The following is a 27,432-nucleotide window of genomic DNA, read 5'->3' on the forward strand; positions in this document are numbered from 1 at the left end:
AAAAGCGGGTTGTACAAAGTATTAACACCAGGGGTGCTAATAATTGTGATAGACATTATTTGATGTCAAATAATTTTTTCTTTATGTGGGATTTTTTCCCCACTGAATGAATGCACTTGTATTGAAGGTTGGATTTTTCTCTTTTTTTCCATTAAGGTCCCATATTATTTGAATTAAAAAATATATATATTAGAAGCTAAAAAACACATCTTTTTCAGGGGTGCCAATAACTATGGAGGGCACTGTATATAAGCTGCACACAGACTACTTTTCATTGTGTCAAAGTGTCATTTTGTCAGTGTTGTCCCATGAAAAGATATACTTAAATGTCTGCAGAAATGCGAGGGGTGTACTCACTATTGTGATACACTGTATGTGACGAGAAGACCAATCGTCCAATCAGCATTCGTATATTTTTTCGGAAGGTTCTTCCTTTGAAACAGGTCTCGATTGGATCCTTCCCAGATTAAATCTGTCGAAAATTTGGGATTTTTTTGTCTTCAGACAATTTTTTTCCCCTGTTTCTCTTGCCAATAGTTCTTTGGCGGACAACTCATCAGCCTCCTCCGTCGATGTTTACCGAGTGGTGAGAGCACAGCGGGGAACCCGTTTTTACACAAAACATACATTTGTGTTCATATATGCTAGATGGATATGTTTCACTGGGAAATATGGCACTTCACAAATGAGTTGTTTTCTTCTTTAAAATGAGAAACTATAAAAATATACCAATGTTAGAAGGCAAGGCAAATTTATTTATATAGCACAATTCAACACAAGGCAATTCAAACTGCTTTACATCACATGAAGATCATAAAAATCACATTTAAATCAATACAACGTAAAAACCAAGACAATCAAAAAATAAATAAATAAAAATAAAACAAAAACTACTACTACTAATAATAATTGAAATCAGCAATGGAGATAAGCACAAGAGGAATAGAAAGCAAGTAGATTGAAATATATAGACAGTTATGGATATGCAGTGCTAAACAAAAGCGTTTTTAGCCCTGATTTAAAAGAGCTAACAGCATACTTCAGACGTTCAGGTAACTTGTTCCAGAGGTGACTGAATGCTGCCTCACCCTGCTTGGTTCTTGTTCTTGGAACATGCAGAAGACCGGTTCCAGACGACCTTAGGGGTCTAGATGTCATAGGAATCTAACAAGTCAAGCATGTATTTTGGTCCAAGGCCATTAAGTGTTTTGTAGTATTTTATAGTCTATCCTTTGACTCACTGGAAGCCAGTGTAGCGATTTCAAAACCGGTGTAATGTGGTCCAGCTTCCTTGTATTTGTGAGGACTCTGGCTGCAGCATTCTGTACTAGCTGCAGCTTCCTGACTGATTTTTTATCAAGACCCGTAAATATACCGTTGCAATAGTCCAATCTGCTGAAAATGAATGCATGCATAAGTTTTTCCATGTCTTGTTGAGTCAGAAGCCCCTTAATACTGGTTATATTTTTTGGAAGTGAAAAATTCTGTCAAAATAAGCCTTTATTCCAACCTCCGTGAAGTTGGCCCTCCATCAAATGAAAATTTATATAAAAATGATGTGCTTTGACACCGTATGCCACTCGTCAGTGTGGAAAATCATCCAAGCCCTCAGAGCGCCACCCATGATCATGCCCTGTTCAAGCTGCTCTACAGTAATGCATAGACCTGTGTCCATATTAACGGCATTAACTCTGAGTGGTTTAACATCTTTAGTGGCGTTCTCAAGGGCTGCGTGGCTGCTCCTGACCTTTTTAACTTCATCATCGACCACCTAATGTCCAGGGTCTGCGAGCGCGTCCCCGGAGTGTCCTTCGGCAACTACCACCTGAATGACCTGGAGTACGCCGACAACACCTTCCTGCTCAGTATAGCCTACAGTCAGCTGAGGGACTGGGCATTTACAGTGAGGAGGCGGCACAGCTCAGCCTCCCAGTGAGGTGGACTAAAACCAAGTTCATTTACTGTATGTCGGTGATGGACCAGATCCACCTACTTTTCGTATCAGTAGCCACAACGTAGAGCCGGTCGAGGACTATTTGTATCCAGGGTCCATGGTGATAGATACAGTGGGGCAAATAAGTATTTAGTCAACCACTAATTGTGCAAGTTCTCCCACTTTTTCCAAACGTTTTCTGTAACTCTTCACAAGCTTTTCACACACTGTTGCTGGTATTTTGGCCCATTCTTCCATGCAGATCTCCTCTAGAGCAGTGATGTTTTGGGGCTGTCGTTGGGCAACACGGACTTTCAACTCCCTCCTCACCCCGTGGCGTCAAAATGATAACAAGAACGGTGAGCAAAAATCCCCGAACCACACGGGGGGACCGAGTGAATGACCTACAAAGAGCTGGGACCACAGTAACAAACACAATGCGCTGCCAGGGACTCAAATCCTGCACTGCCAGACGTGTCCCCCTGCTGAAGCCAGTACACGTCCAGGCCTGTCTGCGGTTCTCTAGAGAGCATTTGGATGATCCAGAAGAGGACTGTGAGAATGTGTTATGGTCAGATGAAACCAAAATAGAACTTTTTGGTAGAAACACAGGTTCTCTTGTTTGGAGGAAAAAGAATACTGAATTGCACCATACCCACTGTGAAGCATGGGGGTGGAAACATCATGCTTTGGGGCTGGTTTTCTGCAAAGGAACCAGGACGACTGATCTGTGTAAAGGAAAAAATGAATGGGGCCATTATCGAGAGATTTTGAGTGAAAATCTCCTTCCATCAGCAAGGGCATTCAAGATGAGATGTGGCTGGGTCTTTCAGCATGACAGTGATCCCAAACACACAGCCAGGGCAACAAAGGAGTAGCTTCGTAAGAAGCATTTCAAGGTCATGGAGTGGCCTAGCCAGTCTCCAGATCTCAACCCCATAGAAAATCTGTGGAGGGAGTTGAAAGTCCGTGTTGACCGACAAAAGCCCCAAAACATGCTGCTCTAGAGGAGATCTGCATGGAGTAAAGGGCCAAAATACCAGCAGCAGTGTGTGAAAAGCTTGTGAAGAGTTACAGAAAACGTCTGGCCTCTGTTATTGCCAAAAAAAGGTACATAACAAAGTACTGAGATGAACTTTTGGTATTGACCAAATACTTATTTTCCACCATGATTTGCAAATAAATTATTTAAAGGGATCCTCTATTTTTAAGACAAGTCTTAAAAGATAAATGTTAGTATGAGTTATAATAATTTGATATTAAAACCCCTCTTAATGTTTTTGTTTTAATAAAGTTTGTAAAATTATTTTAAGGTATAGGTCGCCATTCTTGTTACGTCACAGTGCGTTATGTCACTGGTCCCGTTGCGGAAATTCCAGCGTGTCACTCGTTAGCTTTCCCAACATGTCGTTAGTTCTACCCTTCCTATTTGAACCAGATCTGAAAAGTGAAGAACAGGACAGCACTGTTGGTCGTTCACAAGACGAGCTTCAGGGGAAAATGCGTGCAGCAAATACCTGATAAGACAAAAGTTGGGCAAAACTGGTGATGCGAGAGAGTCCTGTTGGGAACTCCAGTTGGGAGCGAGAGTGTATGCTGTCCGGTTTTATTAGCAGATATTCAAGGTAAGCATATTGCGTTTTCAAACTTATCCCAATATAATTATGTAGATTGTTAGCATGCAGAGCTGTCGTGTGCTTTACATACAGTACAGGCCAAAGAGCAAACCTTGTGTCATCCATGTCTTGTACACCGTAACGCGTGGTAGCTAGGGTACGTGTATAAAAGTACCAAAAAGGGGAGAAGCTTCCACTATTTATGGGTTTCAACACCATGAGCATTGTGTAATTATTGACATCAACAATGGCGGGCTACTAGTTTATTTTTTTGTTAGAAAATTTTACAAACTTTATTAAAACGAAAACATTAAGAGGGGTTTTGATATAAAATTTCTATAACTTGTACCAACATTCATCTTTTAAGAACTACAAGTCGTTCCATCCATGGATCGCTTTAACAGAATGTTAATAATGTTAATGCCATCTTGTTGATTTATTGTTATAATAAACAAATACAGTACTTATGTAAAGTATGCTGAATGCATATATCATATATATGCATATATATGCATATATATGCACACATTATATATATATATATATATATATATATATATATATATATATATATATATATATATATATATATTATATATATATATATATATATATGTGTCTTATCTTTCAATTCCAACAATAATTTACAGAAAAAATTGGCATATTTTATAGATGGTTTGAATTGCGATTAATTACAATTAATTAATTTTTAAGCTGTGATTAACTAGATTAAAAATTGTAATCGTTTGACAGCCCTAAGTACAAAACAAAACAAAACAAAACAAAACAACACAACACAATATAATATAATAATAACACTAATAATTAGAGATGTTCCGATCGATCGGCATCCCGATCGATCAGCATCCCGATCGATCCTGACCTTTGAAAATGACGTGATCGGACCCGATCGATCGATCACGTCATTTTCAAAGTATCGGAATCGGCAAAAAAATATCGGCCATGCCTTTTTTTTAACATATATACTGTATATATTAGGGCTGTCAAAATTATCGCGTTAACGTGCAGTAATTAATTTTTTTAATTAATCACGTTAAAATATTTGACGCAATTAATGCACATGTCCCGCTTTGACAGTATTCTGCCTTTCGGTATGTTTTACAGCAAGGCTTTTTGTGCTGTCTAACAGCGAACTCTTGTGGTCGCTTTGCGACATGGTTTATTGCTTTCTTGCCAGTTCAATATGGCTGCACGACGTCTCGGGCTGACGCCTACGTTGTAATGTTGTGCTTATATGATCCTTGGACAAGATTTGTCCGTAAGTATGGTTGTTGTAAAGAATGTACATACAGTGCCTTGCAAAAGTATTTGGCCCCCTTGAATCTTGCAAACTTTCGCAGCATTTCAGGCTTCAAACATAAAGATATGAAATTTAATTTTTTTGTCAAGAATCAACAAAAAGTGGGACACAATCGTGAAGTGGAACAACATTTATTGGATAATTTAAACTTTTTTAACAAATAAAAAACTGAAAAGTGGGGCGTGCAATATTATTCGGCCCCTTTACTTTCAGTGCAGCAAACTCACTCCAGAAGTTCAGTGAGGATCTCTGAATGATCCAATGTTGTCCTAAATGACCGATGATGAGAAATAGAATCCACCTGTGTGTAATCAAGTCTCCGTATAAATGCACCTGCTCTGTGATAGTCTCAGGGTTCTGTTTAAAGTGCAGAGAGCATTATGAACACACCAGGCAGGTCCGAGATACTGTTGTGGAGAAGTTTAAAGCTGGATTTGGATACAAAAAGATTTCCCAAGCTTTAAACATCTCAAGGAGCACTGTGCAAGCCATCATATTGAAATGGAAGGAGCATCAGACCACTGCAAATCTACCAAGACCCGGCCATCCTTCCAAACTTTCTTCTCAAACAAGGAGAAAACTGATCAGAGATGCAGCCAAGATGCCCATGATCACTCTGGATGAACTGCAGAGATCTACAGCTGAGGTGGGAGAGTCTGTCTATAGGACAACAATCACTGCACAAATCTGGCCTTTATGGAAGAGTGGCAAGAAGAAAGCCATTTCTCAAAGATATCCATAAAAAGTCTCGTTTAAAGTTTGCCACATGCCACCTGGGAGACACACCAAACATGTGGAAGAAGGTGCTCTGGTCAGATGAAACCAAAATTGAACTTTTTGGCCACAATGCAAAACGATATGTTTGGCGTAAAAGCAACACAGCTCATCACCCTGAACACACCATCCCCACTGTCAAACATGGTGGTGGCAGCTTCATGGTTTGGGCCTGCTTTTCTTCAGCAGGGACAGGGAAGATGGTTCAAATTGACGGGAAGATGGATGCAGCCAAATACAGGAACATTCTGGAAGAAAACCTGTAGGTATCTGCACAAGACTTGAGACTGGGACGGAGATTTATCTTCCAACAGGACAATGATCCAAAACATAAAGCCAAATCTACAATGGAATGGTTCAAAAATAAACGTATCCAGGTGTTAGAATTGCCAAGTCAAAGTCCAGACCTGAATCCAATCGAGAATCCGTCGAAAGAGCTGAAGACTGTTCACAAACACTCTCCATCCAACCTCACTGAGCTCAAGCTGTTTTGCGAGGAAGAATGGGCAAGAATGTCAGTCTCTCGATGTGCAAAACTGATAGAAACATACCCCAAGCGACTTGCAGCTGTAATTGGAGCAAAAGGTGGCGCTACAAAGTATTAACGCAAGGGGGCCGAATAATATTGCACGCCCCACTTTTCAGTTTTTTATTTGTTAAAAAAGTTGAAATTATCCAATAAATTTTGTTCCACTTCACGATTGTGTCCCACTTGTTGTTGATTCTTGACAAAAAAATTAAATGTTATATCTTTATGTTTGAAGCCTGAAATGTGGCGAAAGGTTGCAAGGTTCAAGGGGGCCGAATACTTTTGCAAGGCACTGTGTTATGTTAGTAAGCGGAATGTTATATTTTTTGTATGAGACGCTTTTTGTTTATGTTTAGTGAACCTGTATAGCGTGCTAAGCTAACGTTGTTGCTAATGCAATGCTTGTGTACTTTTTTTTGTAGTTTTACTACGTTCTAAAGAGGACAATGTTTTGAGGCCATTTTATTAATAAATCGGATGAAAAAGGAAGAAGTCTGATTATTAAGGCCTCGTTCACTAGCTGTCTAGCTTTGGAAAAAGTAGACGCTTCGGAGTGAGGACAGCATAAACAGATTTAAATGACAGGAGAGTGAAATGCCCACTACAGTCCTATGTACCGTATGTTAAATATATATATCCATCTTGTGTCTTATCTTTCCATTCCAACAAATTATTTTACAGAATATATATATAATTTACAGAAAAATAGCATATTTTGTGTGTGTGTTTATTTTTGGGTAATTTTACAAATGTCTACCTAAGGATCTATTTTTGAACTTGACACTGTCTTTCATAAGAAACACCCTTAGGTCCAACTTTTTACAGCGTACGAATATGTTCTGCATGTAAACTCTTCTTTGAGTCCACGCAACAAGATTTTGGTGTTTTGAGGGGGGAGTGTATAATGTCAACATGACTGCTGAGAAGAAGACGGTATAAAACAACAAAGCTTGCGGTGGGCTGGCGCTTACAAACAGTACTGTACCTGAGCTGGTGTTTGTTATGTTGTTTGGTGAAAACAGAAACACAGCTTGGAGCTAAAAAGCTGTCGGGGATGCATACAGACACACAGTTGGACACGGTTTTATGTATTTATTTCTTCAAAATAGCAGCTTTCTGTTTTTACCGCCTACTTCATCGGTCCGGCTGTGAGCCACAGGTGTTGGAGAAAATAAAAAAGTACGCGAGAAGACAAGTCGTACTCCGGATGAACCAGTATGCGCCAGTTTAAAGTTCATATATCAGCACATAACGTTATGCATATACATTACCAGATGTTTGCAGAAAACGGCTGTTTTGGCGTTTTCGAGGCGGGAGCGCCCTCGCCTTCGCATGAATTTTTCATCAGCTCCAGAGTTTAGCCGGCACACTTGAAATTCCCCTCAGTTTTGTCTTCGCGTCAACACTTTGAACTTCCGCTTTGAAGCCTCGCCGAACTTATACTCGGGCCCGAAAAACCCCAGAGGATGGCCTGAGCGCCTATAGATAGAAATGCCAGTTACCTGTGCGCGTGTATTAATCCAAAATGGAGTCATTGGTCCAAGAGAGAACTGAACAATTGTGAAAGGATAGTATTTCTAGTAGTGGTGTCAACAATAATCGATGCAGCGATGCATCCCGATGCGGGGCATGGACGATTCGATTCGATGCGGGCAACAAGCCGAATCGATTCAGAGCATTTTAAAATACATAGGTGTTAGGTTTTGTGTTTGGTTTCTCCTTGTGTGACTTGTCCCTGTGATTACCCATTGCTCTCACCTGTGTGTGTTTTCCCAGTGTATCCTGCAATCTGCATCCACCTGTGTTACCCAGCTGTTCCTCGTCTCGTTACCCCTTGTCTGCGGTTATAATGACCCAGTTTCTTGTCACTCCTCGTTGCGTCATTGTCTATGTCAGTGCCAGAGTCGATGTCTAGCCAAGCCCTCGTGTTCCAAGTAAGTTTTTGATACCCAGCCTTTTGTTAGTAACCTTAGTTTTCTTTGCTGCTGTGTTTTTGGGATCACCTCAGTTTTGGTTTGTACTTTGTTTTTTCTGTCGGCCTTAATTAAATCATTTTTTGCACCGCCCTTTTTGCCTCGCTTCACTTTTCCTGCGTTTGGGTCCTCACACACCTGCCCGCCCAGCAATCCCTGACACATAGGTACGTTTAAAAATCTTCCCTGCGCAATTCCGGTGATGCAACGGATTTGGTTTCCCCATTATTATTCTCATGTTTCATTTTTTACACACCGCATAACTCTGGTCAAGTTTCCCACCAACCTCGTAGAAGCCAAAATGTCTCCAGATGTCTGCTTTCAATGTCTTAGGTGCATCAATAATCTTTCTCGCTCCCTCTTTCTCCGCTTCAGCCATTGTTATGTTATGTCCTATATCTGAGAGGTTAGATCTTGTCTCCGAACCCGATTAACATTTTGGGCCCGACTAATAAATTATTTAAAAAAAAAAAAAAAAATGGGATAAAACCGAGGGCAGGCTCTCTATATTGTGCATTTGTTTGTGCACGCACATGAACGCCGTGGCCCGTATGTTATTTTTTTTTTATATTAAACTTCCCAGTGTTATTTCGTTGTGTAAATGCTTTTCTAATGATCATAGAAATACGAAGACTATTTAAACATTAAGAAAACTTGCGTTTTTTTCTGCCAACTGAGAATTCGTTACGAAAGACACTTTTATTTATGCACACAAAGGCAACAGAAATGTGATCCTTTTGAATCTTCTCCTCTGTGTGTCTCCAAAACTCAAGGTTTTTTTTTTTTTTATATTAAACTTTCCCAGCGTTATTTCGTTGTGTAAATGCTTTTATAATGATCATAAAATATGTAGACTATTTAAACATTAAGAAAACTTGCATTTTTTCTGCCAACTCGAAGAAATTAAAATAGATTGCTGCTGCTGCGTTCCCCCCCCCCCCCCCCGCATAACTCCATTTAAAAAAAAAAAAAATCGGGTTTTTCGGGCTGGGCCTGCAAATCCAGTTACCCTAATTTTCGGACTATAAGCCGCTACTTTTTACCCTCATTTTGAATCCTGCGGCTTGTCGTCCAGTGTGGCTTATTTGTTGATTTATTTGGGTTAGTAGGTAACACTTTATTTGACAGCGGCATCATAAGACTGTCATAAGAACATCATAATTATGACATGACACTATCATGGGCATTACTGAATGCTTATGACAGATGTCAATATGTGTCATGTGGCATATTATGTCAGTAAATCCATTTATGTCCACCTCAGATCTTTTACGTCCATTCAAAAGTGAGATAATTTGCCGGATGACACTAACTGACATCTATTATAAGCATTCATTAATGCTTATGACAGTGTCATGTAATAATTATGACTGTCTTATGACAGTATTAAGGCACCACTATCAAAGAAAATGTTACCAAGTACCATAACTAGCAATAAATGAAACAACTGGAACAGTAACTGAAGAAATAATTAGCGCAGAACATGACTGTTATTTACATCTGTAGCGCCGCCATGCATGCTAGCAGGAATGTTGGATGACAACAGTGATTAGAGCAGGTGGCAGCAGAGGTTGACTGTCTACCCCAAGGAAGCAGTGATGGCTTTTAGTAATTGGTTCAAAGCTTAATGGTGGGTTATTTGGTCTCATGACAGTCTTACGGTGCCATTGTCAAATGAAGTGTTACCAGTTAATATCTTTTGGTTTAAATATCCCATAATACAATGAGGACAACTGCGGCTTATTTATGAACAAATGCCGTTTTCATGTCAAATTTGGTGGCTGGCGGCTTATAGTCAGGTGCGCCTTATAGTCCAGAAATTACAGTAATTGATCGGGCTCGGGCCGGGTCGGGCTTCAATACCAGCGGGCCGTGTCAGGTCGGGCTGGATTTTTTTAGGCCCGATCTAACCTCTATTGCACATATATAGTGGGCAAGGCCTACATTTTACTTTTGTTCTACATTGCAATTTAGTTGATGTTTTGTTTGCAACCAAACTGACCCCTGGATTGATATTGCGATAAAGATGCTGCTGCACTACAACATTTTCTTCGTCGTTTTCTTTAATATTTACTTGAATATTTTTATTGATGGGTCGTTGTTAATAAAATACAGTGACTGATTTTGCACAGGAATTCAGATGTTGCACTGTGTGTAAAAAAAGAGAAAGCCCTGGTGTCATTCAAAGCACTAATTAAAGCTGTGATCTGTTTTTTTTTTTTTTATATACATATCTGAAAGTATTTTCATTTGTGCCACAAGAGCCAATAAAAAGTTATTTAATGTCTGATCGCTTGTGTTGCCTCATGTTTCACGAAAAATATGCTTCGCTTTAGAATTTTAATGCATCCCAGGCTTTAATGCATCGCGATGCATTGCCGAATCGAATCGTGACCCTCTGAATCAAATCGAATCGAATCGTGGCCATCCGAATCGTAATCGAATCAAATCGTGAGGGCAGTGCCGATGCACACCTCTAATTTCTAGTAGGGGTGGGAAGCTCTGGATTTTTTGTCATTATAAACAAATACAGTACTTATGTACTGTATGTTGAATCTATATATTCGTCCGAGTTTTATTCATTTTTTTCTTAATGCATTGCCAAAATGTATATGATCGGGAAAAATTATCGGGAATCGGGTGCAAAAAAACCCAACAATTGGATCGGGACATATCGGGATCAGCACATACTCAAACTAAAACGATCAGGATCGGATCGGGAGCAAAAAAACATGATCGGAACAAACCTAATTAGGAGTGTTTGTCTTGGGAAAGGCCAAGTCAGCCACTGCTGGGTTTTCTAGTGTTAAACGCCCAAAATCAATAGGAAGTGAAATCTAAATGCCCAAAATCAAATGGGAGTTACATGTACAGTGCCTCGCAAAAGTATTAGGCCCCCTTGAATCTTGCAACCTTTCGCCACATTTCAGGCTTCAAACATAAAGATATGAAATTTAATTTTTTGTCAAGAATCAACAACAAGTGGGACACAATCGTGAAGTGGAACAACATTTATTGGATAATTTCAACTTTTTTAACAAATAAAAAACTGAAAAGTGGGGCGTGCAATATTATTCGGCCCCTTTACTTTCAGTGCAGCAAACTCATTCTAGAAGTTCAGTGAGGATCTCTGAATGATCCAATGTTGTCCTAAATGACCGATGATGATAAATAGAATCCACCTGTGTGTAATCAAGTCTCCGTATAAATGCACCTGCTCTGTGATAGTCTCAGGGTTCTGTTTAAAGTGCAGAGAGCATTATGAAAACCAAGGAACACACCAGGCAGGTCCGAGGTACTGTTGTGGAGAAGTTTAAAGCCGGATTTGGATACAAAAAGATTTCCCAAGTTTAAACATCTCAAGGAGCACTGTGCAAGCCATCATATTGAAATGGAAGGAGCATCAGACCCCTGCAAATCTACCAAGACCCGGCCGTCCTTCCAAACTTTCTTCTCAAACAATGAGAAAACTGATCAGAGATGCAGCCAAGAGGCCCATGATCACTCTGGATGAACTGCAGAGATCTACAGCTGAGGTGGGAGAGTCTTTCCATGGGACAACAATCAGTCGTACACTGCACAAATCTGGCATTTATGGAAGAGTGGCAAGAAGAAAGCCATATCTCAAAGATATCCATAAAAAGTCTGGTTTAAAGTTTGCCACAAGCCACCTGGGAGACACACCAAACATGTGGAAGAAGGTGCTCTGGTCAGATGAAACCAAAATTGAACTTTTTGGCCACAATGCAAAACGATATGTTTGGAGTAAAAGCAACACAGCTCATCACCCTGAACACACCATCCCCACTGTCAAACATGGTGGTGGCAGCATCATGGTTTGGGCCTGCTTTTCTTCAGCAGGGACAGCGAAGATGGTTAAAATTGACGGGAAGATGGATGCAGCCAAATACAGGAACATTCTGGAAGAAAACCTGTTGGTATCTGCACAAGACCTGAGACTGGGATGGAGATTTATCTTCCAACAGGACAATTATCCAAAACATACAGCCAAATCTACAATGGAATGGTTAAAAAATAAACGTATCCAGGTGTTAGAATGGCCAAGTCAAAGTCCAGACCTGAATCCAATGGAGAATCTGTGGAAAGAGCTGAAGACTGCTGTTCACAAACACTCTCCATCCAACCTCACTGAGCTCGAACTGTTTTGCAAGGAAGAATGGGCAAGAATGTCAGTCTTTCGATGTGCAAAACTGATAGAAACATACCCCAAGCGACTTGCAGCTGTAATTGGAGCAAAAGGTGGCACTACAAAGTATTAACGCAAGGGGGCCGAATAATATTGCACGCCCCACTTTTCAGTTTTTTATTTGTTAAAAAAGTTTAAATTATCCAATAAATTTTGTTCCACTTCACGATTGTGTCCCACTTGTTGTTGTTTCATGACAAAAAATTAAAATGTTATATCTTTATGTTTGAAGCCTGAAATGTGGTGAAAGGTTGCAAGGTTCAAGGGGGCCTAATACTTTTGCAAGGCACTGTAAATTCCCCCCAAATCAACAGGAAATGACCTGTAAATGCCACGAAAATTAACTCATTGCCTGGCATTGCCTTCCACTGACGGCCATGGACGTCCAATCGTATCGTACCTTGACCTACCCATAGGTTCCCATCCACTACTAATCGTGTTTCTTTTTAAGAGCCAAAGCTACTGACGTGAATTGAAAAGTCACTTATTTAGTGCGTTTACACCCAGTTGATGCGAGCCCACGTGGGGTTAACGGGTGACAAAGTCAACGCGTAGTCAACAATTGACCGCGAGTTGCCTGTTGCTTAGGCGGTCCAGATGAATAGCGCAATCAAGCGACCGTTCGGCCCCCCCTGTAGAATTGGAGTCCGCACGTCGCACGCTAACCGCCGGCCTCCAATTCTACAAAGCAAATCAAGTCAATAATTAAATTCAGTAATTAATTTCCGCGGACCAGCGGGAGGCTTCTCTTTTTCCGCAGGCTGCGGCGGCGCGCAAGGAAAGCAAAGTTGCCCGCGCAAAAGGGGTTAAAAAGTAATTAGTGTGTGCTGGTGTATGTCCGAGGTGCTTTTCATTTGATTGCAACATCGATCAGGACAAATTAGAGACGTGCCCAGGGTCTAAAGGCGCTCGGCCAGCCGCGAGTCAAGTGAAGTGGTCGCCCACACGCGTCTGCTTGAAAAGTGCGAAGAGTTTATTCTCGCTGATTGGGAGGTCATCGAGCCGTCGAGTAAGATTAACCTGGAAGACATTGACCATTACGACTCAAAAAGTTATGTGTTTTTATCAACTTGGAAGCAGTGGGTTGAAATGAAGTAGCGGGGGAGTGCAGATGTGCAAAACAATGAATCCAGCTCAGGATTTCTTGATTTAGCAGACAATAGGCCTCGAGTCACAGCGACTAGGACTCGAGTCGATTCGAGCCGCAAATAGGATTTGCAGCTCAACCCGAAGTTGAAGACAAAATACTCGGATATGACTCGCTTGAGCTGGGAGGGTCTGAGACTTGACTCAACTTGTGAGGCAATAAGTTGAGACTCGACTTATTAGACAGTTATTCGTGACTCGACAACCCGACTCGAAAAACTTGGAACATAGATTGTTTCCCACCTGCCATAATCTCATGACTCAACTTGACATAACCATTACTCGACTCGACCTAATTCAACAAGATTCATCTTTACAACCTTTGACTTAACACGACTCGTATTTACAACGTTGTGACTCGGCTCAACTTAACATGACCTTGAGACTCGACTCAACTTGACATAACCTAATGACTCGATTGGAATCAACAAACTTTTGACTTGACACGACTTGCCTTTACAACTTTGTGACTCGGCTCAACTTGACATGACCTCGAGACTGGACTCAACTTGACATAACCTAACTACTCAACTCGACTCGACTCAACAAACTTTTGACGTGACACGACTCGCCTTTACAACCTTGTGACTCGGCTCAACTTGACATGACCTCAAGACCTGACTGAACATAATCTCATGACTCGACTCGACAACCTTTTGACTTTACACGACTCATATTTACAACCTTGTGACTCGGCTCAACTTGACATGACCTCAAGCCCTGGCTCATCTCATTTTTACAACCTTGTGACTTGGCTCGACTCGACATAACCTTGCGACTTGAATTGACTAAAACCCATTTTGGTTTGACACGACTCATTTTTACAACTTTGTGACTCCGCTCAAATTGACATGACCTCAAGACCTGACTCAACTCGTCTTTACAACCTTGTGACTTGACTCGACTCGACATAACCTTGCGATTCGACTCAAACCCATTTTGATTTGACACGACTCATTTTTACAACTTTGTGACTCGGCTCAACTTGACATGACCTCGAGACTCGACTCGACATAACCTCATGACTCAACTTGATATAGTTCAATAAGACTCATCTTTACAAACTTCGACTTGACACGACTCGTATTTACAACGTTGTGACTCGGCTCAACTTAACATGACCTCGAGACTCGACTCAACTTGACATAACCTAATGACTCGACTCGAATCAACAAACTTTTGACTTGACATGACTCACCTTTACAACCTTGTGACTCCGCTCAACTTGACATTAACCTCGAGACCTGACTCAACATAATCTCATGACTCGACAACCTTTTGACTTTACACGACTCACCTTTACAACCTTGTGACTCGGCTCAAATTGACATGACCTTGAGACCTGACTCAACTCGTCTTTACAACCTTGTGACCTGGCTCGACTCGACATAACCTTGCGACTCGACTCAAACCCATTTTGATTTGACACGACTCATTTTTACAATTTTGTGACTCGGCTCCACTTGACATGACCTCGAGACTCGACTCGACATAACCTCATGACTCAACTTGACATAACAATTACTCGACTCGACCTAATTCAATAAGACTCATCTATACAAACTTCAACTTGACACGACTCGTATTTACAACGTTGTGACTCGTCTCAACTTAACATGACCTTGAGACTCGACTCAACTTGACATAACCTAATGACTCGACTCGACTCTACAAACTTATGAATTGACACGACTCGCCTTTACAACTTTGTGACTCAGCTCAACTTGACGTGACCTCGAGACTCGACTCAACTTGACATAACCTAATGACTCGACTCGACAACAAACTTTTGACTTGACACGACTCACCTTTACAACCTTGTGACTCGGCTCAAATTGACATGACCTTGAGACCTGACTCAACTCTTCTTTACAACCTTGTGACTTGGCTCAACTCGACATAACCTTGCGACTCGACTTTACTCGACTCGACTCGACTCGACTCAAACCCATATTGATTTGACACGACTCATTTTTACAACTTTGTGACTCGGCTCAACTTGACATGACCTTGAGACTCGACTCAACTTGACATATCCTAATGACTCAACTCTACCTGACTTGACTCAACCAACTTTTGACTTGACACGATTCACATTTACAACCTAGTGACTCGGCTCAACTTGAAATGACCTCGAGACCTGACTCGACATAACCTTGTGACTCGACTCAAACCCATTTTGATTTGACACGACTCATTTTTACAACTTTGTGACTCAGCTCAACTTGACATGACCTCGAGACTTGACTCAACTCAAGTTGACTCGACAACTTTTTGACTAGACACAACTCGCCTTTAAAAACTTGACTCGGCTCGGCCCAACATCGAGACTTGACTCAACTCAACATTACCTCATGACTCGACTCGATTTGACTCGACATGACCTTTTGACTTGACAAAACTCATCTTTGTAACATTGTGACTTGGCTCAACTTGACTTCGAGACTTGACATAACCATTACTCGACTCGACCTAATTCAACAAGACTCATCTTTACAACCTTTGACTTGACACGACTCGTATTTACAACGTTGTGTCTCGGCTCAACTTGACATAACCTCGAGACTCGACTCAACTTGACATAACCTAATGACTCATTTCGACATGACTCGACTCAAAAAACTTTTGACCTGACACGACTCGCCTTTACAACATTGTGACTCGGCTCAACTTGAAATGACCTTGAGACCTGACTCAACATAACCTCATGACTCGACTCGACAACCCTTTGACTTGACACGACTCGTATTTACAATCTTTTGACTCGGCTCAACTTGACATGACCTTCATACTTGACTCAACATAACCTCATGACTCGACTCGACATGACCTTTTGACTTGACACAACTCATCGATACAACCTTGTGACTTGGCTCGACTCGACATGACCTCGAGACTCGACATAACCTGGTGACTCATCTCGACTCAAACCCATTATGATTTGACACAACTCATTTTTACAACTTTGTGACTTGGCTCAACTTGACATGCCCTCGAGACTTAAATCAAGTTGACTCGACTCGACTCGACAACCTTTTGACTTCACACGACTCGCCTTTAGAAACTTGTGACTTGGCTCGGCCCAAACTAGAGACTTGACTCAACTCGATTTGACTCGACATGACCTTTTGACTTGACACAACTCGTCTTTATAACATTGTGACTTGGCTCGACCTCGAGACTTGCCATTACCTCATGACTCAACTCCACATAAACATTACTCGACTCAACCTGTTTCGACAAGACTCATCTTTACAACCTTTGACATGAAACGACTGGTATTTACAACGTTGTGACTCGGCTCAACTTGACATGACATGGAGATTCGAATCAACTTGACATAACCTAATGACTCGACATGACTCGACTCAACAAACTTTTGACTTGACACAACTCGTCTTTACAAACTTGTGACTCGGTTCAACTTGACGTGACCTCGAGACCTGGCTTGACATAACCTTGTGACTCGACTCGACTCAAACCCATTTTGATTTGACACGACTCATTTTTACAACTGTGTGATTCGGCTCAACTTGACGACTTCGAGACTCAACTCAACTTGACATAACCTAATGCCTGAACTCAACTTGACTCGACTCAACAATCATTTGAATTGACACGACTCACAACCTTGTGACTCTGCTTGACTCCACTCAACCTCGAGACTCAACTCGACCCGACTCAATAACCTTTTGACTTGACACCACTCGTCTTCACAACCTTGTGACTGGATTCGATATGACCGCGAGACTCAACCTGATTCGACTCAAGAAACTAAAAATAAAATTTTCAACTCTTTGCCCATCAGTGGCAGGCTCATGCTTCAGAGCCACTGACGGCGCTAGACGTCCAAGTCCATCTTGTTCATTTGCCCCCTCCCTGTCAAAATGCATTGGACGTCTAACTGTATTATAAATTTAAAAATGAATTCATTTTAAAAACACGATTCCGATCCTCTGAAAATGCGCCTGAAACTTATAAAAGTTGAAGAACAGCTTGAAATGTCTAATTTTTTTGAACACCTAAACGTCAAAGCCCTGATTTATCTCCCACTGCTTTTCTTTGCTAGAACATACAGTATATAGAAGAAAACATCATTTTGTTGTGTTAGCGGGATCGGTTGCTGTGGCAACAGCAGTAAATTGGTGGCAAAATCCAGCGGCGATGAGCTGGAGTGACAGCTCGTACAGGCAACGCGGTGGGCTGTCATTGGAAGATGGACGCTTGCTAATGCATTCGGACTCACTGACGTATGTCCAAAACACAGCCGCGACCTTAAGAAGGAGTGCTTAATGACACCTTTGGAGGAACACTAGTCATGCAGAAGGTGCTTTTTTATTGCTTTTGTTATTGCTTTTTGGTGTCTGTCTGTCAAGTAGAAAGAAAGTGGCAGCAGATGTCAGGGATTTGGTCGCGCACGTCTTTTTCCGTCTGTTTCCAAACGACACACTAGCTTGTGTTGTAGCTACAGGTGCTTGTAGTCCATTTTTTGTTTTTTAATTGGTAGATTTGAACCGTTTCCCTGCCAAGGACTATAACAGATGACCAATCCGATCAGCTTGCTGTATGGCGTTATATTTTTGCCAGTAGCCTGGGCGAGCAATGATAGATTTTGAGCAAGCAACAATAGATTTTGAGCACGTAAAATAATTTTGAGCAAGAAAAAAAAACAAAACAAAACAATCTAATCTGAGAGATTGGACATCTATGGCCATCAGTGGCAGCCAATGCCAGGCCGTACGTTCATTTTGGGGTATTGCACGTCGTTTCAGAATCGGTGACAAAGGGCAGCCTTGGAGGAGTCCAACCCTCACTGGGAACGAATTCGTCTTACTGAATGCAATGCTGACCAAACTCTGACACCAGTCATACAGGGACCGAACAGCCCTTACCAAGGGGCTCGGTTCCCCATACTCCCGGAGCACCCTCGACAGGACTCGCCGAGGCACACGGTCGAACGCCTTCTCCAGATCCACAAAACACATGTAGACTGGTTGGGTGAACTCCCACGGACCCTCGAGGACCCTGCCGAGGGTGTAGAGCTGGTCCACTGTTCCGAGGCTGGGACAAAAACCACACTGCTCCTCCTGAATCCGAGATTCGACTTCCCGACGGACCCTCCTGTTTTCCGAAATTTCCAGGTTCGCGGTGAATCAGTAACAGGCACCATTTTGCCAAATAGACAATGTTTATTGATTAGAAAATGCAGAATAAATGAGATTTATTGATTAATCCCACAAGAGCAAGCAGCAAGTATCAAAAACAAGCAAAAACAATGGTAACGTGACGCTAAATTTGAATTTGTCAATCCCAGAATCCCCGCGTTATCGTTACAGCACAACCAGGTGTTCCTTTAGCAATGAAAATCGCTTACCGTGACAAATGAGCGGGAGCCAATGCTCCGGTAAGGCGGCGAAGGAACAAAGCCAGGCAATCCGTACGAAGTCCGCTGGTGGATTAAATGTACGGATCGCCCAGCTTTGTCCTTTTGCCGCTTTACTGGAGTGTTGCTGGCTTCCCACTCATTTGTCACGGTAAGCGATTTTCATTGCTAAAGGGACATTTTGTTTTGCTGTAACGGTAACGCGGGGATTCTGGGGTTGACAAACTCAAATCTAGCGTCATCGTTGACATTTGTTATACTTGTTTGTGATACTTGTTTGCTTGCTCTTGTGGGCTTGTAATCAATAAATCTCATTTATTCTGCATTTTCTAATCAATAAACATTGTCTATTTTGCAAAAGTGTGCCTGTTACAGATTCACCGCGAACCTGGAAATCTCGGAAAAAACCTCCTCTCCAGCACCCCTGAATAGACTTTACCTGGGAGGCTGAGGAGTGTGATCCCTGTATAATTGGAACTCACCCTCCAGTCCCCCTTCTTAAAAAGGGGGACCACCACCCCGGTCTGCCAATCCAGAGGCACTGTCCCCGTTGTCCACGCGAAGTTGTAGAAGCGTGTCAGCCACGACAGCCTCACATCATCCAGAGCCTTTAGGAACTCTGGGCGGATCTCATCGACCCCTAGGGCCTTGCCACCGAGGAGCTTTCCAACCACCTCAACCATCACCTTGTCACTGATTTTGGTCATCATTTTTATGGACAGAATTTCTAGGCGGAGCCGAAGCATTGAAGGGGTCCAGTTTAGTGACCTCAGCATTGAATCTCTGCTTTTTGCAGATGATGTGGTGCTGTTGGCTTCATCAAGCCGTGACCTCCAACTCTCACTGGAGTGGTTCGCAGTCGAGTATGAAGCGGTTGGCATAAAGATCAGCACCTCCAAATCTGAGACCATGGTCCTCAGTCGCAAAAGGGTGGAGTGCTGGGTCGGGGATGAGATCCTGCCCCAAGTGGAGGAGTTCAAGTATCTTGGGGTCTTGTTCATGAGTGAGGGTAGGAGGGAGCAGGAGATCGACGGGCGGATCGGTGCGGCGTCTGCAGTGATGCGGACTCTGCACCGGTCTGTATAGGTGAAGAAGGAGCTGAGCCGAAAGGCAAAGCTCTCGATTTACCAGTCGATCTACTACGTTCCTACCCTCACCTATGGTCACGAGCTGTAGGTCGTGACCAAAAGAACAAGATCCCGGATACAAGCGGCCGAAATGAGTTTCCTCCGCAGGGCGTCCGGGCTCTCCCTTTGAGATAGGGTGAGAAGCTCGGTCATCCGGGAGGGACTCTGCGTTGAGCCACTACTTCTCCGCATTGAGAGGAGCGAGCTGAGGTGGCTCGGGCATCTTGTTCGGATGCCTCCTGGACGCTTCCCCAGAGAGGTGTTCCGGGCATGTCACACAGGCAGGAGGCCACGGGGACGACCCATGACTCGCTGGAGAGACTATGTTTCTCGGCTGGCCTGGGAACGCCTTGGGATCCCACCGGAGGAGCTGGTTGAAGTGGCTGGGGAGAGGGAAGTCTTCGTATTGGCACAATGGCATGATCAATTTTCCCAAATGGTACAAAAAAATGCCACATGGCAAAATAATTTTGCCACATGGCAAAAAAAATGCCACATTTCAAAATCCTTTTGCTACATGGCAAAAAAAAAAAAAATGCCACATGGCAAAAAAATGCCACATGTAAAAATAAATGCATAAATGCCACATTGCCACATGGCAAAAAAATGCCATATGCAAAATTCATTTTGCCACATCACAAAATCCATTTTGCCACATGGCAATAAAATGCCACATGGCAAAATCCATTTTACCACATTGCAAAAAATGCCACATGGCAAAAAAATGCCACATGTAAAAAATAAATGCATACATGCCACATTGCCACGTGGCAAAAAAAATGCCATATACAAAATTCATTTTGCCACATCACAAAATCTATTTTGCCACATGGCAACATAAAATGCCACATGGCAAAAAAATGCCACATGACAAAACCCATTTTGCCACATGGCAAAAAAAATGCCACATTGCAAAATCCATTTTGCTACATGGCAAAAATAATTTTGCCACATGGCAAAATCCATTTTGCCAAAGGGCAAAAAAAAAAAAAAAAATGCCACATGTAAAAATAAATGCATACATGCCACATTGCCATATAGCAAAAAAAATTCCACATGGCAAAATCCAATTTGCCACATGGAAAAATCCATTTTGCTACATGGCAAAATAATTTTGCCACATGGCAAAAAAAATGCCACATGACAAAATCCATTTTACCACATGGCAAAAAATGCCACATGGAAAAAAAATGCCATATGTAAAAAATAAATGCATACCTGCCACATTGCCACGTGGCAAAAAAATGCCATATACAAAATTGATTTTGCCACATCACAAAATCTATTTTGCCACATGGCAAAAAAAAAAAAAAAAAAAAAATGCCACATGGCAACATAAAATGCCACATGGCAAAAAAATGCCACATGACAAAACCCATTTTGCCACATGGCATAAAAAATGCCACATTGCAAAATCCATTTTGCTACATGGCAAAATAATTTTGCCACATGGCAAAATCCATTTTGCCACAGGGCAAAAAAAAAATGCCACATGTAAAAATAAATGCATACATGCCACATTGCCATATGGCAAAAAAAATGCCACATGGCAAAATCCAATTTGCCACATGGCAAAATCCATTTTGCTACATGGCAAAATAATTTTGCCACTTGGCAAAGAATATGCCACATGACAAAATCCATTTTGCCACAAAAAAAATCCCATATGGCAAAATCCAATTTCCCACATGGCAAAAAAATGCCACATGGCAAAATCCACATTGCCACATGGCAAATGCCACTTTTGGTTCTCGCTGTCTCTCCATTTCTGTCTAGTAATTCTAGTGTCACCTTTTGTTTTCATCTGCATCCTCGCAAACTACATACCCTCAGCTGTTAATGCCATTGTCGTCCTGCTGTGTGTGTGCATTATATTGAATTGTCCGCTAGCGTTATCTATTTAATTCCAGCAGCTGCAGTGGCAGGTTGAATTCTACACGGAGGAGAAAGGGGACTCATTATTCCGCTGACATTAAATCAATAGAACGGCGCACAGAAAATAACAAAGGAAGCACACATACGAATCAGGCGTATGATGCGTGAACGCACTTTACGAGTGCATCACTCGCTACACTCCGTCACTCCGCTTATCCGGAATCTTCCCGGTGATTGATGACACACAGTCGCGCGCGCGCACCTCCAGAGGGTGCCGGTGGGCACGGCTGATTGACCCCAGCTCACAACTTCTGGCCGGCTCGCTGCCAGAAAATCAGCCAATTAAAAAGATGCCCGCGCCACGGCGCCACCAGAGGGGAGTGGGGGCGGGCGACGAGATGAGCAGAGGGGCATTGTGGGTAACGGCAGCTGCACACAGCTCCGAACCGGGAAGCAGCTGCGAGGCGCTGACCTGACCGTGAAGCTCGCCCAATCTCACGCTCGCCGTCGGTCACGCGGTGTCATTATCTTGTAATCAGTTAGCGGCCAAAACAATAAGCCCGTGCCCTGTTGAGGGTGAGTGAAAAATGCATGCTGGGTTGACTAATGGGGAGTATAAAATTTTTTAAAAATTGAATATTTGGAATTAAATAAATTGAAAAGGCAATATTTTTACGAGAAACTGCATTTTCCAGAGATGTTACTATGGGGCTTTGCTGTGTGGAGATACCGTTCTTGCCCCTGCCCAGGTTGGTTTGGGGACATTTCGGGGACAATATCAGGTCACTTCCTGTTGATTTGGGGACATTTGGGGGACACGTCCTGGTCATAACAGGTCACTTCTTGTTGATTTGGGAACGTTCCGGGGACATGTCCTGGTCATATCAGGTCACATCCTACTGATTATGGGAAAGGTCCTGGTAATATCAGGTCACTTCATGTTGTGGACACGTCCTGGTCATATCAGGTCACCTCCTGTTGATTTGGGGACATGTCCTGTTCAAATCAGGTACCTTCCTGTTGATTTGGGGACATTTCAGGGACATGTCCTGGTCATAACAGGTCACTTATTGTTGATCTGGGGACATTTCGGTGACATGTCCTGTTCATATCAGGTCACTTCCTATTGATTTGCGGACATTACGGCGACATGTCCTGGTCATATCAGGTCACTTCCCGTTGTGGACATGTCCTGGTCATATCAGGTCACCTCCTGTTGATTTGGGGACATTTTGGGGACATGTCCTGTTCATATTAGGTACCTCCTGTTGATTTGGGGACATTTTAGGAACATGTCCTGGCCATATAAGGTCACTTGCTATTGATTTGGGGACATTACGGGGACATATCCTGATCATATCAGGTTACTTCCTTTTGTGGACACGCCCTGGTCATATCAGGTCAATTTCTGTTGATTTGGGGGCATTTCGGTGACGTGTGCTGTTGATATCAGGTTTTTCCTGTTGATTGAGGGACATTTCAGGGACATGTCCTGGTCATATCAGGTCACTTCCTGTTGATTTGGGGACATTACGGCGACATGTCCTGGTCATATCATGTCACTTCCCGTTGTGGACATGTCCTGGTCATATCAGGTCACCTCCTGTTGAACTGGGGACATTTTGGGGACATGTCCTGTTCATATCAGGTACCTCCTGTTGATTTGGGGGTGTTTCGGTGACGTGTGCTGTTGATATCAGGTTTTTCCTGTATATTGTGGGACTTTCCAGGGACATGTCCTGGTCATATCAGGTCACTTCCTGTTGATTTGGGGACATTTGGGTGACACGTCCTATTGATATCTGGACATTTCCTCTTGATTTGGTGACATTGCTCTTTTGCTTTTGAAAATTCATGGGAAATTTGGACGTCCATGGCCGTCAACGGCTTCAACTTACAATGCGTCCAAGGAATCCAAGTACATTGGCATCAATAGAATCGACATACATGGCCGTCAATAAGTGGAATAAGGGATAAGTGGGATTAGTGGAAAATTTGGGCGTCGATGACTTTTTGGCGAATTTTGGGGGGACCGTAAATTTTTTCCCAAATTCTGTATACAACTTATAAGCCCCTTACTGTCCCGGAATTTTTGATGTCCAAGTTATGTGATTTGGTCAAAAATTGTAGGACTAGATAGCCTATATTTTGAAAAAAAAAAAGTTTTTGTTTCCGAAAAATTGGCATTTACGGGCAAACGGGAAATTTTTTTGTGGTCCTTCAAAAAAGTCCCTGCGTTGCGCGAAAATTCCGAAGGTTTTGATATTCGAATGGTGCCGATCGATCAAACGGTTCGAGCATGAATGGAACTCTGAGTGTCCGGTTGGTCTGACAGTTTTAATGTTCCGTTTTGGAGTAAGACATACTCCCATTGTGATCATTCAACACACCTCGTTTATTAAGACAAAGCATCAAACAGGAATGTGTTATGGGGGAACAGAAGAAAAGAAGGAGAGAGAGAGAGAGAGAAGAAACACAAACAACAACAAGAAATACATTGAACGTCTACACTAACTATGAATATGTTGGTGCTATTGTCAGCTAGATGTATTTCCGATTGACACCATATGGTGGACATGAACCACGGAACGAGGGGGTGGGGGGTCTAGAAGACATGTGATTGGGAGGGGTGGAGTATACACAAATCAGCCCTGTGATCGAGAACCCAGTAATCCTGTGAGTCCCTTGTGGGTGTGAGCTTGTTGGCAACCCACTCTACGCCGCTCCTTCCCCAATCCCGGCACGGAGGTCCTCCACCTGAGTGCGCCCAATCACATCCAGCCATGCGCGAATCCCATCAAGTATGCGATAGCCACACAGACGAGTGGAGCGGGGGCGCCACCCCATGGCCATGCCACCACTCCCCTCAGCCAGCCCCGGTCCCCCGGGGCACCCATGCTCCCATCAACCGGCCTGCAGGGATGGGAAGAGGGGACGCACACCAAGGTTTCTGCGAAAACAAGAAGCACCTGACTACAAGTGGGTGTCTGGATACTAGTCGGGGCCCTGGTGCTTCTCTTGCCCTGAGGCCGGCAGTTCCTGGCAAGCGGGGCCCTGCCCTAGGAGCCTGCCTCATCACTCACACACTCTTGACTGTACATAGCTTTCACTTTGAGGACCTAAACCAGAGTTGTCCAAACCGTGGGTCCTGCATTTTGTTCCTACCAGTTGAGCACAGACCGTTTAACCAATGAGGTTTCTGCGAAAACAAGCAGAACCTGCCTACAATCCACTGATTAAACTTGTAAGACATTTGATTTGATTTGGTGCAAAGGTGTCGTCATATTTTGTTGGAAAGAAATCCAGCACCCAATGCGGCCAGAAGTGGAGTAGTTTGGGGACCCAATACCTAAACACTCATTCAGATTTTCAGGCAGAGTCAGACTGGGGACATACAGTCCCGGCCTGGCTCCCCCTTGATATTAATGCAACATACTCCGAGGGTGTGGGGTGGCTGGGGTTGGGGTTGGGTGGGTGGTGGGGGGGGGCGTGGCACATGCCCCCCTGCTACCAGCCCCCGCCATTCCCACACCTACTTTGATACACCATTAAACATGAAAAAAACAAAAACATTCTCGAGACCACATTTTTAGAGTCTTGGTCTTGTAACCGTCTTTCTCTTGTCTCGGTCTCTACTCTTGCGCTTAATAGTGTTTGTCTTGGTCTTAACAATTCTGGTCCAGGAGAAGTCCTGGTTTTGGATTGTGTGGTCTTTTAGCACAGCAGTATTTCTGATAAGACCCCAGGACAGATAAGGTAGATCAACCCTCAACCCTGAGATCTAGGGTCAAGCAATTTCCTTTCCGATATTTTACTCACATGTGCTGCGAGAACTCCGGCGGCTCGTCGTTGACGTTGGCCATGCGCACCCTGACTGTAGCCGTGCCCGTGCGAGGTACCTCCCCCTTGTCCACAGCCATCACCACGAACTCGTACAGATGGTTGGGCCTCTCGTAGTCAAGAGGTCCGGCCGGGAAGATGGTGCCGTGCGGGGATACAGTGAAGTCTGGACTCATCGTGTAGTACGTCAGCTCAGCGTTCTTTTCCGAGTCGCAGTCGCTGGCGGAAACTAAATATCGGGACATGAAAAAGACAGGAAATTAATAAACAGTCTAAATGGATTGGACGTCTATGACCGTCAAGAGGAACTTCTTATTTACAGTTGAACTTAGGGATTCATTAAGTGGCTAGTCGCGTAGCTCAGAGCCCCCTGCCCCAAAATGACAATATATATATATATATATGTATATAGTTTAAAATATTATCGAGTTTGTGAATAATTTATTTTCACTATTTAAAGGTACAGTTCAACGTCAGAACACTGTGGTAAAGCTATTACATTTCAATAAAAATGAACAGCAAATTTATGGAGGTAGAATTGTGTCTTTATCATTCAATAAAAAAAAAGTTTCCTGACCTATTCATGCCCCAAATCAACAGGGACGGACCTTTAATGCCCCCAAATCAACAGGAAGGGACTGTAAATAACCCGAAATCAACAGTAAGTGACCTGTAAATGCCCCAAAATCACCAGGAAGTGACCTGTAAATGCCCCAAATCAACCAGAACAGATCTATATAACCCAAAATCAACAGGAAGTGACCTGAAAATGCCCCAAAATCAACAGGAAGTGACCTGAAAATGCTCAAAATCAACAGGAAGTAACCTGTAAATGCCCCCAAATCGACAGGAAGGGACCTTTAAATGCCCTAAAACCACCAGGAAAGGACCGTTAATAACCCAAAATCAACAGGAAGTGACCTATAAACACCCACAAAATCAACAGGAAGTGACATGTAAATGCTCATATCAACAGGAAGTGACCTGTGAAGGCCCCAAAATCAAAAACAGACTGTTAATAACCCACAATCAAGAGGAAATGACCTATTAATGCCCCAAAATCAACAAGAACAGATCATAAAATCCAAAATCAACAGGAAGTGACCTGTAAACATCCCAAAATCAACAGGAAGTAACCTGTAAATGCCCAAAATCAACCAGAACGGATCTATATAACCCAAAATCAACAGGAAGTGACCTATAAATGCCCCCAAATCACCAGGAAGTGACCTATAAATGCCTCAAAATCAACAGGAAGTAACCTGTAAATGTTCATATCAACAGGAAGTGACCTGTGAATGCCCCAAAATCAACAACAGACTGTTAATAACCCCCAGTCTAAAGGAAATGACCTATTAATGCCCCAAAATCAACAAGAACAGATCATATATAATCCAAAATCAACAGGAAGGGACCTGTAAATGCCACAAAGTCAACAGGAAGTGACCTGTAAATTGCCAGAATCAAGAGGAAGTGACCTGCAATTGCCCCAAAATCAACAAGGAGGGACCTTTCATGCCCCAAAATCAAAAGGGTGGGACCGTAAATGCCCCAAATCAACAGGAAGTGACCTGTAAATGCCCCCAAACTCACAGGAAGTGACCTGTAAATGCTCCAAATCAACAGGAACTGACCTGTAAATGTCCCCAAATCCACAGGAAGGGACCTTTAAATGCACCAAAATCATCAGGAAGGGACCGTTAATAAC

General features: G+C 42.8%; 1 protein-coding gene across 1 annotated transcript in view; it reads right to left on the reverse strand.

Moving 5' to 3' along the window:
- si:ch211-186j3.6 (neural-cadherin) overlaps nt 1–27,432 on the reverse strand; it is a 689,510-nt gene that overhangs the window by 428,910 nt on the left and 233,168 nt on the right. The window contains exon 6 of the mRNA XM_057844439.1: nt 25,704–25,953. Coding sequence (XP_057700422.1) covers nt 25,704–25,953 — 250 coding nt within the window. The remainder of the gene's footprint in view (nt 1–25,703; nt 25,954–27,432) is intronic.

The sequence above is a fragment of the Corythoichthys intestinalis genome, chromosome 1 (genome assembly GCF_030265065.1).
Source record: "Corythoichthys intestinalis isolate RoL2023-P3 chromosome 1, ASM3026506v1, whole genome shotgun sequence".
Taxonomy (NCBI): Eukaryota; Metazoa; Chordata; class Actinopteri; order Syngnathiformes; family Syngnathidae; genus Corythoichthys; species Corythoichthys intestinalis.